The following is a 19549-nucleotide window of genomic DNA, read 5'->3' on the forward strand; positions in this document are numbered from 1 at the left end:
GTGTTGTTTACACACTGACATGTTAACACTGCTATCTAATCCATATAGATGGGAGTGTTGTTTACACACTGATGTTATGTTAACACTACTATCTAATCCATATGGATGGGAGTGTTTACACACTGATATGTTAACACTACTATCTAATCCATATGGATGGGAGTGTTGTTTACACACTGTTAACACTACTATCTAATCCATATGGATGGGAGTGTTGTTTACACACTGATGTTAACACTACTATCTAATCCATATGGATGGGAGTGTTGTTTACACACTGATATGTTAACACTACTATCTAATCCATATGGATGGGAGTGTTGTTTACACACTGATGTTAACGCTACTATCTAATCCATATGGATGGGAGTGTTGTTTACACACTGATATGTTAACACTACTATCTAATCCATATGGACGGGAGTGTTGTTTACACACTGATGTTATGTTAACACTACTATCTAATCCATATGGATGGGAGTGTTGTTTACACACTGATGTTATGTTAACACTACTATCTAATCCATATTGGTGGGAGTGTTGTTTACACACTGACATGTTAACACTACTATCTAATCCATATGGATGGGAGTGTTGTTTACACACTGATGTTAACACTACTATCTAATCCATATGGATGGGAGTGTTGTTTACACACTGATGTTATGTGAACACTACTATCTAATCCATATGGATGGGAGTGTTGTTTACACACTGACATGTTAACACTACTATCTAATCCATATGGATGGGAGTGTTGTTTACACACTGATGTTAACACTACTATCTAATCCATATGGACAGGAGTGTTGTTTACACACTGATGTTAACACTACTATCTAATCCATATGGATGGGAGTGTTGTTTACACACTGATGTTAACACTACTATCTAATCCATATGGACAGGAGTGTTGTTTACACACTGATGTTAACACTACTATCTAATCCATATGGATGGGAGTGTTGTTTACACACTGATGTTAACACTACTATCTAATCCATATTCTCTGTACATCCTTCATTATAGTGATGTTACTTTCATAGAATGATATATGACATCTCTGATTACAAGTGTTTTACTAAATACAGCTTCTGCCCCCAAGCCATTAGTCTGCTGAACAGCTTCTACCCCCAAGCCATTAGTCTGCTGAACAGCTTCTACCCCCAAGCCATTAGTCTGCTGAACAGCTTCTACCCCCAAACCATTAGTCTGCTGAACAGCTTCTACTCCCAAGCCATCAGGCTGCTGAACAGCTTCTACCCCCAAGCCATTAGTCTGCTGAACAGCTTCTACCCCCAAGCCATCAGGCTGCTGAACAGCTTCTACCCCCAAACCATTAGTCTGCTGAACAGCTTCTGCCCCCAAACCATTAGTCTGCTGAACAGCTTCTGCCCCCAAACCATTAGTCTGCTGAACAGCTTCTGCCCCCAAACCATTAGTCTGCTGAACAGCTTCTGCCCCCAAACCATTAGTCTGCTGAACAGCTTCTGCCCCCAAACCATTAGTCTGCTGAACAGCTTCTGCCCCCAAACCATTAGTCTGCTGAACAGCTTCTACTCCCAAGCCATCAGACTGCTGAACAGCTTCTACCCCCAAGCCATTAGTCTGCTGAACAGCTTCTGCCCCCAAACCATTAGTCTGCTGAACAGCTTCTACTCCCAAGCCATCAGACTGCTGAACAGCTTCTACTCCCAAGCCATCAGACTGCTGAACAGCTTCTACCCCCAAGCCATCAGACTGCTGAACAGCTTCTACCCCCAAGCCATCAGACTGCTGAACAGCTTCTACCCCCAAGCCATCAGACTGCTGAACAGCTTCTACCCCCAAGCCATCAGACTGCTGAACAGCTTCTACCCCCAAGCCATCAGACTGCTGAACAGCTTCTACCCCCAAACCATCAGGCTGCTGAACAGCTTCTACCCCCAAGCCATCAGGCTGCTGAACAGCTTCTACCCCCAAGCCATCAGGCTGCTGAACAGCTTCTACCCCAAGCCATTAGAATGCTGAACAGCTTCTACCCCCAAGCCATTAGAATGCTGAACAGCTTCTACCCCCAAGCCATTAGAATGCTGAACAGCTTCTACCCCCAAGCCATCAGACTGCTGAACAGCTTCTACCCCCAAGCCATCAGACTGCTGAACAGCTTCTACCCCCAAGCCATCAGGCTGCTGAACAGCTTCTACCCCCAAACCATTAGTCTGCTGAACAGCTTCTGCCCCCAAACCATTAGTCTGCTGAACAGCTTCTGCCCCCAAACCATTAGTCTGCTGAACAGCTTCTGCCCCCAAACCATTAGTCTGCTGAACAGCTTCTGCCCCCAAACCATTAGTCTGCTGAACCGCTTCTACTCCCAAGCCATCAGACTGCTGAACAGCTTCTACCCCCAAACCATCAGGCTGCTGAACAGCTTCTACCCCCAAGCCATCAGGCTGCTGAACAGCTTCTACCCCAAGCCATTAGAATGCTGAACAGCTTCTACCCCCAAGCCATTAGAATGCTGAACAGCTTCTACCCCCAAGCCATCAGACTGCTGAACAGCTTCTACCCCCAAGCCATCAGACTGCTGAACAGCTTCTACCCCCAAGCCATCAGACTGCTGAACAGCTTCTACCCCCAAGCCATCAGACTGCTGAACAGCTTCTACCCCCAAGCCATCAGACTGCTGAACAGCTTCTACCCCCAAGCCATCAGACTGCTGAACAGCTTCTACCCCCAAACCATCAGACTGCTGAACAGCTTCTACCCCAAGCCATTAGAATGCTGAACAGCTTCTACCCCCAAGCCATTAGAATGCTGAACAGCTTCTACCCCCAAGCCATCAGACTGCTGAACAGCTTCTACCCCCAAGCCATCAGACTGCTGAACAGCTTCTACCCCCAAGCCATCAGACTGCTGAACAGCTTCTACCCCCAAGCCATCAGACTGCTGAACAGCTTCTACCCCCAAGCCATCAGACTGCTGAACAGCTTCTGCCCCCAAACCATTAGTCTGCTGAACAGCTTCTGCCCCCAAACCATTAGTCTGCTGAACAGCTTCTGCCCCCAAACCATTAGTCTGCTGAACCGCTTCTACTCCCAAGCCATCAGACTGCTGAACCGCTTCTACTCCCAAGCCATCAGACTGCTGAACAGCTTCTACCCCCAAACCATCAGGCTGCTGAACAGCTTCTACCCCCAAGCCATCAGGCTGCTGAACAGCTTCTACCCCCAAGCCATCAGGCTGCTGAACAGCTTCTACCCCAAGCCATTAGAATGCTGAACAGCTTCTACCCCCAAGCCATCAGACTGCTGAACAGCTTCTACCCCCAAGCCATCAGACTGCTGAACAGCTTCTACCCCCAAGCCATCAGACTGCTGAACAGCTTCTACCCCCAAGCCATCAGGCTGCTGAACAGCTTCTACCCCCAAACCATTAGTCTGCTGAACAGCTTCTGCCCCCAAACCATTAGTCTGCTGAACAGCTTCTGCCCCCAAACCATTAGTCTGCTGAACAGCTTCTGCCCCCAAACCATTAGTCTGCTGAACAGCTTCTGCCCCCAAACCATTAGTCTGCTGAACCGCTTCTACTCCCAAGCCATCAGACTGCTGAACAGCTTCTACCCCCAAGCCATCAGGCTGCTGAACAGCTTCTACCCCCAAGCCATCAGACTGCTGAACAGCTTCTACCCCCAAGCCATCAGACTGCTGAACAGCTTCTACCCCCAAGCCATCAGACTGCTGAACAGCTTCTACCCCCAAGCCATCAGACTGCTGAACAGCTTCTACCCCCAAACCATCAGACTGCTGAACAGCTTCTACCCCAAGCCATTAGAATGCTGAACAGCTTCTACCCCCAAGCCATTAGAATGCTGAACAGCTTCTACCCCCAAGCCATCAGACTGCTGAACAGCTTCTACCCCCAAGCCATCAGACTGCTGAACAGCTTCTACCCCCAAGCCATCAGACTTCTGAACAGCTTCTACCCCCAAGCCATCAGACTGCTGAACAATTAATCAAATTGCTACCGGACTATTTACATTGACCCCCCCCCTCCTCATTTGTTTTTACACAGCTGCTACTTGCTGTTTATTATCTATGCATAGGCTATGCATACCCCTACCTACATATAACAGTTACCTCAACTAACCTGTACCCCCATGCATTGACTCGGTACCGGTATAAAGCCTCGTTATTGTTATTTTATTGTGTTACTTTTTATTATTTTTAACTTTAGTTTATTTGGTAAATATTTTCTTAACTCTTCTTGAACTGTACTGTTGGTTAATGGCTTGTAAGTAAGCAGTTCACGGTAAGGTCTACACTTGTATTCGGAGCATGTGACAAAGTTTGATTTGAAATTAATTGAATATCTGTGATTACTACACTGTGAGTCTATGGAGCAGTTCTCATATCTACCAGCAGAGGGCAGGAGAACAACTCATGGCATCACAGTCGGATTCTGGCTTGTAGCTCTACTGTGATGCTGCACCATAGTTCAAAATGCCGATCAGTTTCCGGGAAGATTTAGCAACTCTACACAGTTCATATAGAAAGATTAACTTAAGGGCCCCCCGAGTGGCGCAGCAGTCTAAGGCACTGCACTGCACCGCAGTGCTTAAGGCGTCACCACAGACCCTGGTTTGATCCCAGGCTGTCACAACCGGCGGTCAACATATGGTGGAGCACAATTGGCCCATCGTTGTCTGGGTTAGGGGAGGGTTCGGTCGGGGGGGCTTTACATGGCTTACAGCTCTCTAGCGCCACCTTGTGGGCCGGGCGCCTGCAGGCTGACTTCGGTTGTCAGTTTAACAGTGTTTCCTCCGACACATTGGTGCAGCTGGCTTCCGGGTTAAGCGGGTGGATGTTAAGGAACGTGGTTTGGCAGGTAATGTTTCGGAGGATGCATGACTCGACCTTCACCTCTCCTGAGCCCTCCAGGGAGTTGCAGTGATGAGGGAGAAAAAGGGTGTAAAAAATGATATAAGCAAAGTCAAGTCAAAGTATCCAACTAAACCTGTTCTAACTAGATACTCACCTCAATGTCTGTCTTTCTAGATAATAGATAAGGGTAAGAGGGATCCATCGGAGGAGATTGAGATTCTGATGAGATACGCACAACACCCCAACATCATCACACTCAAAGATGTAAGTACTGTATCCCAAACTGTTACATTTACATTTGAGTAATTTAGCAGATGCTCTTATTTAGAGCGACTTATAGTTAGTGCATTCATCTTAAAATGGCTAGGTCCCGTGTGGAAATGTATCCCCTCACTACTGTAAGTTGCTCTGGTTAAGAGTGTCTGCTAAAGGACAAATGTAAGTGTAGGTGGGACAACCACATATCACAGTCACCAAGGACAGAGAGACTGGTAACAAGTAGCTATCACCAAGGACAGAGAGACTGGTAACAAGTAGCTATCACCAAGGACAGAGAGACTGGTAACAAGTAGCTATCACCAAGGACAGAGAGACTGGTAACAAGTAGCTATCACCAAGGACAGAGAGACTGGTAACAAGTAGCTATCACCAAGGACAGAGAGACTGGTAACAAGTAGCTATCACCAAGGTCAGAGAGACTGGTAACAAGTAGCTATCACCAAGGTCAGAGAGACTGGTAACAAGTAGCTATCACCAAGGTCAGAGAGACTGGTAACAAGTAGCTATCACCAAGGTCAGAGAGACTGGTAACAAGTAGCTATCACCAAGGACAGAGAGACTGGTAACAAGTAGCTATCACCAAGGACAGAGAGACTGGTAACAAGTAGCTATCACCAAGGTCAGAGAGACTAGTAACAAGTAGCTATCACCAAGGACAGAGAGACTGGTAACAAGTAGCTATCACCAAGGTCAGAGAGAAAGGTAACAAGTAGCTATCACCAAGGACAGAGAGAAAGGTAACAAGTTACCTTACCTCTAGGAAACCTAGAGAGGAACCAGGCTATGTGGGGTGGCCAGTCCTCTTCTGGCTGTGCCGGGTGGAGATTATAACAGAACATGGCCAAGATGTTCAAATGTTCATAAATGGACAGTTGAAACTGGAGCAGCAGCACGGCCAGGTGGACTGGGGACAGCAAGGAGTCATCATGTCAGGTAGTCCTGAGTCATGGTCCTAGGGCTCACGTCCTCCGAGAGAGAGAGAGAGAAAGAAAGAAAGAGAGAATTAGAGACACCGGATAGGACAGGAGAAGTACTCCAGATATAACAAACTGACCCTAGCCCCCCGACACGTAAACTACTACAGCATAAATACTGGAGGCTGAGACAGGAGGGGTCAGGAGACACTGTGGCCCCATCCGATGACACCCCCGGACAGTGCCAAACAGGAAGGATATAACCCCACCCACTTTTCCAAAGCACAGCCCCCACACCAATAGAGGGATATCTTCAACCACCAACTTACCATCCTGAGACAAGGCCGAGTATAGCCCACAAAGATCTCCGTCACGGCACAACCCAAGGGGGGGCGCCAACCCAGACAGGTAGATCACATCAGTGACTCAACCCACTCAAGTGACACACCCCTCCTAGGGATGGTATGAAAGAGCCCTAGTAAGCCAGTGACTCAGCCCCTGTAATAGGGTTAGAGGCAGAGAATCCCAGTGGAAAGAGGGGAACCGGCCAGGCAGAGATATCTGGAGAGAGATGGGGCAGGTTGTCAGGCAGACAGACCTCACTAGTCGCAAGATGTTATCTGGAGAGAGAGGGGCAGGTTGTCAGGCAGACAGACCTCACTAGTCGCAAGATGTTATCTGGAGAGAGAGGGGGCAGGTTGTCGGGTAGTTCTGTGTAAGTGAGACCAGCGGACTCAATAGGGGGTTGCAGACCTGGAGGAGGGTTGCAGTGAGATTAGTAGGAGAACAGAGACCTGGAGGGGTTGCAGTGAGATTAGTAGGAGAACAGAGACCTGGAGGGGTTGCAGTGAGATTAGTAGGAGAACAGAGACCTGGAGGAGGTTACAGTGAGATTAGTAGGATAACAGAGACCTGGAGGGGGTTACAGTGAGATTAGTAGGAGAATAGAGACCTAGAGGGGGGTTACAGTGAGATTAGTAGGAGAACAGAGACCTGGAGGGGGTTACAGTGAGATTAGTAGGAGAACAGAGACCTGGAGGGAGGTTACAGTGAGATTAATAGGAGAACAGAGACCTGGAGGGGTTGCAGTGAGATTAGTAGGAGAACAGAGACCTGGGGGGGGTGACAGTGAGATTATTAGGAGAACAGAGACCTGGAGGGGTTTACAGTGAGATTAGTAGGAGAACAGAGACCTGGAGGGGTTGCAGTGAGATTAGTAGGAGAACAGAGACCTGGAGGGGGGTCACAGTGAGATTAGTAGGAGAACAGAGACCTGGAGGGAGTTACAGTGAGATTAGTAGGAGAACAGAGACCTGGAGGGGGGTTACAGTGAGATTAGTAGGGGAACAGAGACCTGGGGGGGGGTTACAGTGAGATTAGTAGGAGAACAGAGACCTGGAAGGGGTTACAGTGAGATTAGTAGGAGAACAGAGACCTGGAGGGGGTTACAGTGAGATTAGTAGGAGAACAGAGACCTGGAGGGGGTTACAGTGAGATTAGTAGGAGAACAGCCTCTAGTAAAGATGAGGTCAAGTGTATTGCTCCCTTGTGAGTTGGAGGGGACTGGGAAAGGGTGAAGTCAAGAGAGGTAAGGAGGGGAAATAAATAAATCAAAGGCAGATGTCGGGAGGTTGAAGTCACCAAGTACGAAGAGCGGTGAGCCATCAGCAGGAAATTAACGAACTTATCAAGGTGTCAAGCTCATTGAGGAACTCTACAAAGGCACCTGGTGGGCGATAGATGACAACAATGTTCAGCTTGAGTGGACAGCAGACAGTGACATCATGGAATTCAAATGAGATGGACAGGTGAGAAAAGAGAACATCTCCACTTAGGAGAATTGAGTAGCCCTGTGCCACCACCGTGATGACCAGATGCTCTCGGACTATGAGAGAAACATAGTCAGATGAAGAGAGAGCAGCTGGAGTAGCAGTGTTCTCTGGGGTGATCATGTCTCCGTCAGGGCCAAAAGGTCTAGGGACTGAAGGGCAGCATAGGCTGAGAGGAACTCTGCGTTTTTGACCGCAGATCGGCAGTTCCAAGCTCTGCTAGAAACCCAGGAATTCCACATGGGTTGTGTGCGCAGGGTACACTACATTAGAAGGGTTGCAGCCAAGGGGTGGGAAGTGTCTGTAAATAACTAGGTAAGATACTCAAGTGAGAGAGTGGAGCCTTCCCCTCTTTCCTTCCTCAAACAACTCCGCAGAACTGTCTTCGTTTCGGCGACGGCCTTAGTTTTGAGAAAATAGAGATCTGAAGTGCTACTACTAATTGCCAAACTGTTACCGTACCCCTAAGCTGTTACCGTACCCCTAAGCTGTTACCGTACCCCTAAGCTGTTACCGGAACCCCTAAGCTGTTACCGTACACCTAAGCTGTTATCGTACCCCTAAACTGGGTCTCTGTCTGTATGTATTCCGTTTGTACTGGCAGCTCAGTGTATTAACGTGTGTGTGTGTGTGTGTGTGTGTGTGTGTGTGTGTGTGTGTGTGTGTGTGTGTGTGTGTGTGTGTGTGTGTGTGTGTGTGTGTGTGTGTGTGTGTGTGTGTGTGTGTGTGTGTGTGTGTGTGTGTGTGTGTGTGTGTGTGTGTGTGTGTGTGTGTGTGTGTGTGTGTGTGTGTGTGTGTGTGTGTGTGTGTGTGTGTGTTAGGTGTATGATGAGGGCAGGTATGTGTATGTGGTAACAGAACTGATGAAGGGAGGAGAGTTACTGGATAAGATCCTCAGACAGAAGTTCTTCTCAGAGAGAGAAGCAAGCTCTGTTCTCTACACTATTACCAAGACTGTCCACTACCTGCACTGTCAAGGGGTAAGACTGAGACACAGTATGAAGAAACATCTACACACGTGTAACACACTGTAGACTGACGTAAGACTGACCCACCTTGGGTGTGGGTGTTTTTTTCAAACTTTTGTCTAACATATCTCTCTCACTCCTCCCTTCCGTCCTCTCTTCCTCTCTACCTCCTATCCTTCCTCCTCCCTCCCACCCCCTCCTCCCTCTATCATCCTATTTCCTGTTTCTTCTCTCTCTCTCGTCTCCCTCTCTCTCCTTCCCCTCTCGCTCCTCTTCCCCTTCTCTCTCTCTCACTCCTCTTCCCTCTCACTCGCTCCTCTTCCCTCTCGCTCGCTCCTCTTCCCTCTTGCTCTCGCTCGCTCCTCTTCCCTCTCGCTCGCTCCTCCTCGCTCTCGCTTGCTCCTCTTCACGCTCGCTCCTCTTCCCTCTCTCTCTCACTCCTTTTCCCTTTCTCGCTCACTCCTCTTCCCTTTCTCGCTCACTCCTCTTCCCTCTCTCGCTCACTCCTCTTCCCTCTCTCTCTCTCGCTCCTCTTCCTCTCTTCTCTTCCCTCCTCTTCCCCCTCTCTCCCCTCCATCCTCCCGCTCTCTCCTCCCTCTCGCTCTTTCTCCTCTTCCCTCTCTCTCCTCTTCCCCCCTCTCTCCTTCCTCTTCCTCCTTCATCTCTTTCCTCCCCCTCTTTCCTCTAGGTTGTCCATAGGGACTTAAAGCCCAGTAACATCCTCTATATGGACGACAGTGGGAATCCTGATTCTATCAGGATCTGTGATTTTGGTTTCTCCAAGCAGCTGAGAGGAGGAAACGGACTGCTACTAACACCATGTTACACAGCTAACTTTGTTGCTCCAGAGGTGAGCGAGAGGAGGAAGAAGAGGGAGAGAAAGCAGTGGGTTAGGAAGGTTAGAGGTTTAGGAAGGATAAAGCTGTAGGGTTAGGAAGGATAACGTTGTAGGGTTAGGATGGATAAAGTTGGTGGGTTAGGAAGGGTCAAGATAGAGGGTTAGGGTTAAAGGGTTAAGTTAGATTGGTAAAGTTAGGGTTAGGAAGGGTGAAGTTAGGGTTGGGAAGGGTGAAGTTAGGGTTGGGAAGGGGGAAGTTAGGGTTGGGAAGTTAGGGTTGGGAAGTTAGGGTTGGGAAGGGGGAAGTTAGGGTTGGGAAGGGGGAAGTTAGGGTTGAGAAGGGGGAAGTTAGGGTTGAGAAGGGGGAAGTTAGGGTTGGGAAGGGTGAAGTTAGGGTTAGGAAGGGTGAAGTTGGGGTTAGGAAGGGTGACATTGGAGGTTTGGGAAGGGTGAAGTTAGGGTTAGGAAGGGTGACATTGGAGGGTTGGGAAGGGTGACATTGGAGGGTTGGGAAGGGTGAAGTTGGGGTTAGGAAGGGGGAAGTTGGGGTTAGGAAGGGGGAAGTTGGGGTTGGGAAGTTAGGGTTAGGAAGGGGGAAGTTAGGGTTAGGAAGGGTGAAGTTAGGGTTAGGAAGGGTGACATTGGAGGTTTGGGAAAGGTGAAGTTAGGGTTAGGAAGGGTGAAGTTAGGGTTAGGAAGGGTGAAGTTAGGGTTAGGAAGGGTGAAGTTAGGGTTAGGAAGGGTGAAGTTAGGTTTGGGAAGGGTGAAGTTAGGGTTAGGAAGGGTGAAGTTAGGGTTAGGAAGGGTGAAGTTAGGGTTAGGAAGGGTGACATTGGAGGTTTGGGAAGGGTGAAGTTAGGGTTAGGAAGGGTGACATTGGAGGTTTGGGAAGGGTGGAGTTAGGGTTAGGAAGGGTGAAGTTAGGGTTAGGAAGGGTGACATTGGAGGTTTGGGAAGGGTGAAGTTAGGGTTAGGAAGGGTGAAGTTAGGGTTAGGAAGGGTGACATTGGAGGTTTGGGAAGGGTGAAGTTAGGGTTAGGAAGGGTGAAGTTAGGGTTAGGAAGGGTGAAGTTAGGGTTAGGAAGGGTGACATTGGAGGTTTGGGAAGGGTGAAGTTAGGGTTAGGAAGGGTGACATTGGAGGTTTGGGAAGGGTGACGTTAGGGTTAGGAAGGGTGAAGTTAGGGTTAGGAAGGGTGACATTGGAGGTTTGGGAAGGGTGACATTGGAGGTTTGGGAAGGGTGACATTGGAGGGTAGGGAAGGGTAAAGTTGGTGTTTAGGAAGGGTGTAGTTGGAAAGTTAGGGTGTATCTAAATAATAGATAATATGTCAACCAGACAATAGCGTATTCAATAGAAAGGAAAAAGAACGAAGGGCGTGCACAGTCTCGAGCGCAAACCAGTACTGCATGCTTCCCCAGTCCCCTAACCAAAAGCTATTTTTCTTCGTCGTTTTTCAGAAAACAAGCCTGAAACCATGTCTAAAGACTGTTGACATCTAGTGGAAGCCATAGGACCTGCAATCTGGGCAATAACCAATTACATAGTCAATAGCCATTCAATGGAAAACCACTCGCATTAAAAAAATCCCACTTCCAGGATGGATTTTCCTGTGGTTTTCACCTGCCATATCAGTTCTGTTATACTCAGACATTTTTTTTAACAGTTTTAGAAACGTCAGAGTGTTTTCTATCCGATTCTACCAAGTACAGTGGGGCAAAAAAATATTTAGTCAGCCACCAATTGTGCAAGTTCTTCCACTTAAAAAGATGAGAGAGGCCTGTACATCATAGGTACACTTCAACTATGACAGACAAAATTAGGGAAAAAATCCAAAAAATCACGTTGTAGGATTTTAAATGAATTTATTTGCAAATTATGGTGGAAAATAAGTATTTGGTCACCTACAAACAAGCAAGATTTCTGGCTCTCACAGACCTGTAACTTCTTCTTTAAGAGGCTCCTCTGTCCTCCACTCGTTACCTGTATTAATGGCACCTGTTTGAACTTGTTATTAGTATAAAAGACACCTGTCCACAACCTCAAACAGTCACACTCCAAACTCCACTATGGCCGAGACCAAAGAGCTGTCAAATGACACCAGAAACAAAATTGTAGACCTGCACCAGGCTGGGAAGACTGAATCTGCAATAGGTAAGCAGCTTGGTTTGAAGAAATCAACTGTGGGAGCAATTATTAGGAAATGGAAGACATACAAGACCACTGATAATCTGCCTCGATCTGGGGCTCCACGCAAGATCTCACCCCGTGGGGTCAAAATGATCACAAGAACGGTGAGCAAAAATCGCCGGAACCACACGGGGGGACCTAGTGAATGACCTGCAGAGAGCTGGGACCAAAGTAACAAAGTCTACCATCAGTAACACACTACGCCGCCAGGGACTCAAATCCTGCAGTGCCAGACGTGTCCCCCTGCTTAAGCCAGTACATGTCCAGGCCCGTCTGAAGTTTTCTAGAGAGCATTTGGATGATCCAGAAGAAGATTGGGAGAATGTCATATGTTCAGATGAAACCAAAATAGAACTTTTTGGTAAAAACTCAACTCATCGTGTTTGGAGGACAAAGAATGCTGAGTTGCATCCAAAGAACACCATACCTACTGTGAAGCATGGGGGTGGAAACATCATGCTTTGGGGCTGTTTTTCTGCAAAGGGACCAGGACGACTGATCCGTGTAAAGGAAAGAATGAATGGGGCCATGTATTGTGAGATTTTGAGTGAAAACCTCCTTCCATTAGCAAGGGCATTGAAGATGAAACGTGGCTGGGTCTTTCAGCATGACAATGATCCCAACACACTGCCCGGGCAATGAAGGAGTGGCTTCGTAAGAAGCATTTCAAGGTCCAGGAGTGGCCTAGCCAGTCTCCAGATCTCAACCCCATAGAAAATCTTTGGAGGGAGTTGAAAGTCCGTGTTGCCCAGCAACAGCCCCAAAACATCACTGCTCTAGAGGAGATCTGCATGGAGGAATGGGCCAACATACCAGCAACAGTGTGTGGAAACCTTGTGAAGACTTACAGAAAACGTTTGACCTCTGTCATTGCCAACAAAGGGTATATAACAAAGTATTGAGATAAACTTTGTTATTGACCAAATACTTATTTTCCACCATAATTTGCAAATAAATTAATAAAAAAATCCTACAATGTGATTTTCGAGATTATTTTTTTCTTCTCATTTTGTCTGTCATAGTTGAAGTGTACCTATGATGAAAATTACAGGCCTCTCATCTTTTTAAGTGGGAGAACTTGCACAATTGGTGGCTGACTAAATACTTTTTTGCCCCACTGTATATGCATATCCTTGCTTCTGAGCCTGAGCCTGAGTAACAGGCAGTTTACTTTGGACATTTATCAGAGTTTCCGAATAGTGCCCCTTGTCACTAAAAAGTTAGGAAGGGTAAAGTTGGAGTGTTTGGGCTAGACAGGGGTAAGTTAGATGGTTATGATTGGTTAAGTTAGATGGTTGAAGTTGGATGGTTACGAAAGGCTAAAGATTGTGTTAGGAAGTCTACAGTGAGTTAGGAATGGTAAAATTAGGGTTGACATTAGGTAGGTGAAGTTAGATGGTTTAGGGTTAGGAAGGGTGAAGTTAGATGGTTTAGGGTTTGGATGGGTGAAGTTAGGGTTGGCATTAGGAAGGTGAAGTTAGATGGTTTAGGGTTAGGAAGGGTGAAGTTAGATGGTTTAGGGTTTGGATGGGTGAAGTTAGATGGTTTAGGGTTTGGATGGGTGAAGTTAGATGGTTTAGGGTTTGGATGGGTGAAGTTAGATGGTTTAGGGTTTGGATGGGTGAAGTTAGATGGTTTAGGGTTAGGAAGGTGAAGTTAAGCAATCGGAGTGTTCTCTAGCCCCTTACCTGTACTGAGTTTGTGTGTGTTGTCTTTTGCTGTTTGTGTTTCTCTGGATGTGACTCTCTCTGTGTATGTATTTCTGTGTGTAGGTGTTGATGCGTCAGGGTTATGATGCTGCCTGTGATATCTGGAGTCTTGGAGTGTTGTTATACACCATGTTAGCAGGATACACGCCCTTCGCTAACGGCCCCAAGGACACACCTGAAGAGATCCTGTTGAGGATGGGGTCAGGGAAGTTCTCTCTGAGTGGTGGGAACTGGGACATGGTGTCTGACAGCTCCAAGGTACACACTGTTATCTAGCATGCTGCTTGTTGACCAGTCTGTTGTTGTTGTGGCTCTAGGACCTGTTATCTAGCATGCTGCTTGTTGACCAGTCTGTTGTTGTGTCTCTATGACCTGTTATCTAGCATGCTGCTTGTTGACCAGTCTGTTGTTGTGTCTCTAGGACCTGTTATCTAGCATGCTGCTTGTTGACCAGTCTGTTGTTGTGTCTCTAGGACCTGTTATCTAGCATGCTGCTTGTTGACCAGTCTGTTGTTGTTGTGTCTCTAGGACCTGTTATCTAGCATGCTGCTTGTTGACCAGTCTGTTGTTGTTGTGTCTCTAGGACCTGTTATCTAGCATGCTGCTTGTTGACCAGTCTGTTGTTGTGTCTCTAGGACCTGTTATCTAGCATGCTGCTTGTTGACCAGTCTGTTGTTGTGTCTCTAGGACCTGTTATCTAGCATGCTGCTTGTTGACCAGTCTGTTGTTGTGTCTCTAGGACCTGTTATCTAGCATGCTGCTTGTTGACCAGTCTGTTGTTGTGTCTCTAGGACCTGTTATCTAGCATGCTGCCTGTTGACCAGTCTGTTGTTGTGTCTCTAGGACCTGTTATCTAGCATGCTGCTTGTTGACCAATCTGTTGTTGTGTCTCTAGGACCTGTTATCTAGCATGCTGCTTGTTGACCAGTCTGTTGTTGTGTCTCTAGGACCTATTATCTAGCATGCTGCTTGTTGACCAGTCTGTTGTTGTGTCGCTAGGACCTGTTATCTAGCATGCTGCTTGTTGACCAGTCTGTTGTTGTGTGTTTGTTCGTGTCTCTAGGACCTCCTCTCTAAGATGCTTCATGTTGATCCTCACCAGCGTTATTCAGCTGAACAGGTCCTGAAACACGCCTGGATCACGCAACGAGACACGTTACCACACTTCCAGCTCGCACGCCACGATGCACCACACCTCGTTAAGGTAACACACACCACGACGCACCACACCTCGTTAAGGTAACACACACCACGACGCACCACACCTCGTTAAGGTAACACACACCACGACGCACCACACCTCGTTAAGGTAACACACACCACGACGCACCACACCTCGTTAAGGTAACACACACCACGACGCACCACACCTCGTTAAGGTAACATACACCACGACGCACCACACCTCGTTAAGGTAACACACACCACGACGCACCACACCTCGTTAAGGTAACACACACCACGACGCACCACACCTCGTTAAGGTAACACACACCACGACGCACCACACCTCGTTAAGGTAACACACACCACGACGCACCACACCTCGTTAAGGTATCACGCACCACGACGCACCACACCTCGTTAAGGTATCACGCACCACACCTCGTTAAGGTATCACGCACCACGACGCACTACACCTCGTTAAGGTAACACACACACCATGGTGCCTGATGGTCAACCCCTTTAGTCAGTTAGCTACGGTGCTTGACTGTCAACCCCTTTAGCCAGTTAGCTACGGTGCTTGACTGTCAACCCTAGTCTTTAAGCGGAGGGGCCCAGAGGCAGTTTACCAATGCACCCTGTGTATGTGTGTGTGTGGTTTGTGTGTTTTGGAAAGGTGACAGCAGAGAGAACTGCTATCAACTAAATGATCCTGTGTTTGTGTGTTTCCTGTGTAGGAAGCGATGGCAGCTACTTACTCTGCTCTGGGTCATAAGACGTGTCAGCCAGTCCTGGAGCCAGTAGCTGCTTCTAGCCTGGCACAGAGACGCAACATGAAGAAACTCACCTCTATTGACATGTAACACACACACCTCGGACCCAGCCTCCCACTGCCCCAGCCTCCCACTGCCCCAGCCTCCCACTGCCCCAGCCTCCCTCTGCCCCAGCCTTCCCCAGCCCGTCTCCCCTCGGCCCCAGCCTTCCCCAGCCCGTCTCCCCTCGGCCCCAGCCTTCCCCAGCCCGTCTCCCCTCGGCCCCAGCCTTCCCCAGCCCGTCTCCCCTCGGCCCCAGCCTTCCCCAGCCCGTCTCCCCTCGGCCCCAGCCTTCCCCAGCCCGTCTCCCCTCGGCCCCAGCCTTCCCCAGCCCGTCTCCCCTCGGCCCCAGCCTTCCCCAGCCCGTCTCCCCTCGGCCCCAGCCTTCCCCAGCCCGTCTCCCCTCGGCCCCAGCCTTACCTTGCCCGTCTCCCCTCGGCCCCAGCCCGTCTCCCCTCGGCCCCAGCCTTCCCCAGCCCGTCTCCCCTCGGCCCCAGCCTTCCCCAGCCCGTCTCCCCTCGGCCCCAGCCTTCCCCAGCCCGTCTCCCCTCGGCCCCAGCCTTCCCCAGCCCGTCTCCCCTCGGCCCCAGCCTTCCCCAGCCCGTCTCCCCTCGGCCCCAGCCTTCCCCAGCCCGTCTCCCCTCGGCCCCAGCCTTCCCCAGACCGTCTCCCCTCGGCCCCAGCCTTCCCCAGCCCGTCTCCCCTCGGCCCCAGCCTTCCCCAGCCCGTCTCCCCTCGGCCCCAGCCTTCCCCAGCCCGTCTCCCCTCGGCCCCAGCCTTACCTTGCCCGTCTCCCCTCGGCCCCAACCCGTCTCCCCTCGGCCCCAGCCTTCCCCAGTCCGTCTCCCCTCGGCCCCAGCCTTCCCCAGTCCGTCTCCCCTCGGCCCCAGCCTTCCCCAGCCCGTCTCCCCTCGGCCCCAGCCTTCCCCAGCCCGTCTCCCCTCGGCCCCAGCCTTCCCCAGCCCGTGTCCCCTCGGCCCCAGCCTTCCCCAGCCCGTGTCCCCTCGGCCCCAGCCTTCCCCAGCCCGTCTCCCCTCGGCCCCAGCCTTCCCCAGCCCGTCTCCCCTCGGCCCCAGCCTTCCCCAGCCCGTCTCCCCTCGGCCCCAGCCTTCCCCAGCCCGTCTCCCCTCGGCCCCAGCCTTCCCCAGCCCGTCTCCCCTCGGCCCCAGCCTTCCCCAGCCCGTCTCCCCTCGGCCCCAGCCTGCCCCAGCCCGTCTCCCCTCGGCCCCAGCCTGCCCCAGCCCGTCTCCCCTCGGCCCCAGCCTTACCTTGCCCGTCTCCCCTCGGCCCCAACCCGTCTCCCCTCGGCCCCAGCCTTCCCCAGCCCGTCTCCCCTCGGCCCCAGCCTTCCCCAGCCCGTCTCCCCTCGGCCCCAGCCTTCCCCAGCCCGTCTCCCCTCGGCCCCAGCCTTCCCCAGCCCGTCTCCCCTCGGCCCCAGCCTTCCCTAGCCAGTTTCCCCTCGGCCCCAACCCGTCTCCCCTCGGCCCCAGCCTTCCCCAGCCCGTCTCCCCCCCGCCCCAGCCTTCCCCAGCCCGTCTCCCCTCGGCCCCAGCCTTCCCCAGCCCGTCTCCCCTCGGCCCCAGCCTTACCTTGCCCGTCTCCCCTCGGCCCCAACCCGTCTCCCCTCGGCCCCAGCCTTCCCCAGCCCGTCTCCCCTCGGCCCCAGCCTTCCCCAGCCCGTCTCCCCTCGGCCCCAGCCTTCCCCAGCCCGTCTCCCCTCGGCCCCAGCCTTCCCCAGCCCGTCTCCCCTCGGCCCCAGCCCGTCTCCCCTCGGCCCCAGCCTTCCCCAGTCCGTCTCACCCTCGTCCCCAGCCTTCCCCAGTCCGTCTCCCCTCGGCCCCAGCCTTCCCCAGCCCGTCTCCCCTCGGCCCCAGCCTTCCCCAGCCCGTCTCCCCTCGGCCCCAGCCTTCCCCAGCCCGTCTCCCCTCGGCCCCAGCCTTCCCCAGCCCGTCTCCCCTCGGCCCCAGCCTTCCCCAACCCGTCTCCCCTCAGCCCCAGCCTTCCCCAGCCCGTCTCCCCTCGGCCCCAACCCGTCTCCCCTCGGCCCCAGCCTTCCCCAGCCCGTCTCCCCTCGGCCTCAACCTTCCCCAACCCGTCTCCCCTCGGCCCCAGCCTTACCCTGCCCGTCTCCCCTCGGCCCCAACCCGTCTCCCCTCGGCACCCAGCCTGCCCCAACCCGTCTCCCCTCGGCCCCAGTCTTCCCCATCCCGTCTCCCCTCGGCCCCAGCCTTCCCCAGCCCGTCTCCCCTCGGCCCCAGCCTTCCCCAACCCGTCTCCCCTCGGCCCCAGCCTTACCCTGCCCGTCTCCCCTCGGCCCCAACCCGTCTCCCCTCGGCCCCAGCCTGCCCCAACCCGTCTCCCCTCGGCCCCAGTCTTCCCCATCCCGTCTCCCCTCGGCCCCAGCCTTCCCCAGCCCGTCTCCCCTCGGCCCCAGTCTTCCCCAACCCGTCTCCCCTCGGCCCCAGCCTTACCCTGCCCGTCTCCCCTCGGCCCCAACCCGTCTCCCCTCGGCCCCAGCCTGCCCCAACCCGTCTCCCCTCGGCCCCAGCCTTCCCCAGCCCGTCTCCCCTCGGCCCCAGCCTTCCCCAGCCCGTCTCCCCTCGGCCCCAGCCTTCCCCAGCCCGTCTCCCCTCGGCCCCAGCCTGCCCCAACCCGTCTCCCCCGGCCCTAGCCTGCCCCAACCCGTCTCCCCCGGCCCCAGCCTGCCCCAACCCGTCTCCCCCGGCCCCAGCTCAGACAACCTCCATCCCTGAGAGACACCAACACATGTGTTCCAGCTGAGAGTCCCACTCTGATGGTTTCATTTCTCCCCTCTGTCACATGCTCTCTCTCTCTCTCTCTCTCTTGTCTCTCTAAGAGGAAGACAAGCACCAGCTGATACTGTAGTTCACTGTGATAGGTCGATCCTAATCTACTTAACTAAACTGTGCACCCCCACTCTTCTCTCATCTCTTTCCTTCCCTTCATTATGTTCTCCACTGCTCTACCTCTCTCTCTCTCCCTCTCTCTCACTCTCTCTTTCTCTCTCCGTATCTCTCTTTCGCCCTCCCGTATTCTCTCTCCTCTCTCTCTCCTCTCTCTCTCTCTCTCTCTCTCTCTCCCTCTCTCTCTCTCGCTCTCTCTCTCCCTCCCGTATTCTCTCTCTCTCCTCTCTCTCTGTCTCCCTCTCTCTCTCCTTCTCTCTATCCCTCCCGTATTCTCTCTCCTCTCTCTCTGTCTCCCTCTCTCTCTCTGTCTCCCTCTCTCTCTGTCTCCCTCTCTCTCTGTCTCCCTCTCTCTTTTCATTCTCCCTCTCTCTCTCCGTCTCTCTCTCTATCCCTCCCGTATTCTCTCTCCTCTCTCTCTCCCTCCCGTATTCTCTCTCCTCTCTCTCCGTCTCCCTCTCTCTCTCCGTCTCTCTGTCTCCCTCTCTCTCTCTGTCTCCCTCTCTCTCTGTCTCCCTCTCTCTCTGTCTCCCTCTCTCTCTGTCTCTTGTCTCCCTTTTCGTTCTCCCTCTCTCTCTCCGTCTCTCTCTCTATCCCTCCCGTATTCTCTCTCCTCTCTCTCTCCATCCCTCCCGTATTCTCTCTCCTCTCTCTATCCCTCCCATATTCTCTCTCCTCTCTATCCCTCCCATATTCTCTCTCCTCTCTCTGTCTCCCTCTCTCTCTCTCTGTCTCCCTCTCTCTCTCCGTCTCTCTCCGTCTCCCTCTCTCCGTCTCCCTCTCTCTCTCCGTCTCCCTATCCTCTCTCTATCCTCTCTCTCTCCTCTCTGTCTCCCTCTCTCTCTCTTTCTGTCTCCCTCTCTCTATCCCTCCCGTATTCTCTCTCCTCTCTCTCTGTCTCCCTCTCTCTCTCCGTCTCTCTCTCCCTCCCGTATTCTCTCTCCTCTCTCTCTCCTCTCTCTCCTCTCTCTCCATCTCCCTCTCTCTCTCCATCTCCCTCTCTCTCTCCGTCTCTCTCTCCCTCCCGTATTCTCTCTCCCTCTCTCTCTCCGTCTCCCTC

General features: G+C 51.9%; 2 protein-coding genes across 6 annotated transcripts in view; one reads left to right on the forward strand and one right to left on the reverse strand.

Moving 5' to 3' along the window:
* The window catches only part of LOC139366610 (ribosomal protein S6 kinase a, like), a 121391-nt gene extending 105684 nt beyond the window's left edge, over positions 1-15707 (forward strand). For all 5 annotated transcript variants that reach the window (XM_071104299.1, XM_071104296.1, XM_071104297.1 and 2 more), the window contains 6 exons: positions 5037-5126; positions 8706-8864; positions 9541-9702; positions 13653-13847; positions 14653-14793; positions 15491-15707. In XM_071104299.1, coding sequence (XP_070960400.1) covers positions 5037-5126; positions 8706-8864; positions 9541-9702; positions 13653-13847; positions 14653-14793; positions 15491-15616 — 873 coding nt within the window. In that variant the 3' untranslated portion in view covers positions 15617-15707. The remainder of the gene's footprint in view (positions 1-5036; positions 5127-8705; positions 8865-9540; positions 9703-13652; positions 13848-14652; positions 14794-15490) is intronic.
* A 274-nt stretch (positions 15708-15981) lies between these two features.
* On the reverse strand, positions 15982-17947 carry LOC139365896 (spidroin-1-like). The gene is made up of 2 exons (XM_071102953.1): positions 17155-17947; positions 15982-17009 (listed from the first exon to the last, which is right to left on the reverse strand). Exons 1-2 carry the CDS (start codon positions 17945-17947, stop codon positions 15982-15984), a joined length of 1821 nt encoding a protein of 606 aa, XP_070959054.1.
* Between the last annotated feature and the right edge of the window lie 1602 nt (positions 17948-19549).

The sequence above is a fragment of the Oncorhynchus clarkii genome, chromosome 14 (assembly GCF_045791955.1).
Source record: "Oncorhynchus clarkii lewisi isolate Uvic-CL-2024 chromosome 14, UVic_Ocla_1.0, whole genome shotgun sequence".
NCBI lineage: Eukaryota > Metazoa > Chordata > Actinopteri > Salmoniformes > Salmonidae > Oncorhynchus > Oncorhynchus clarkii.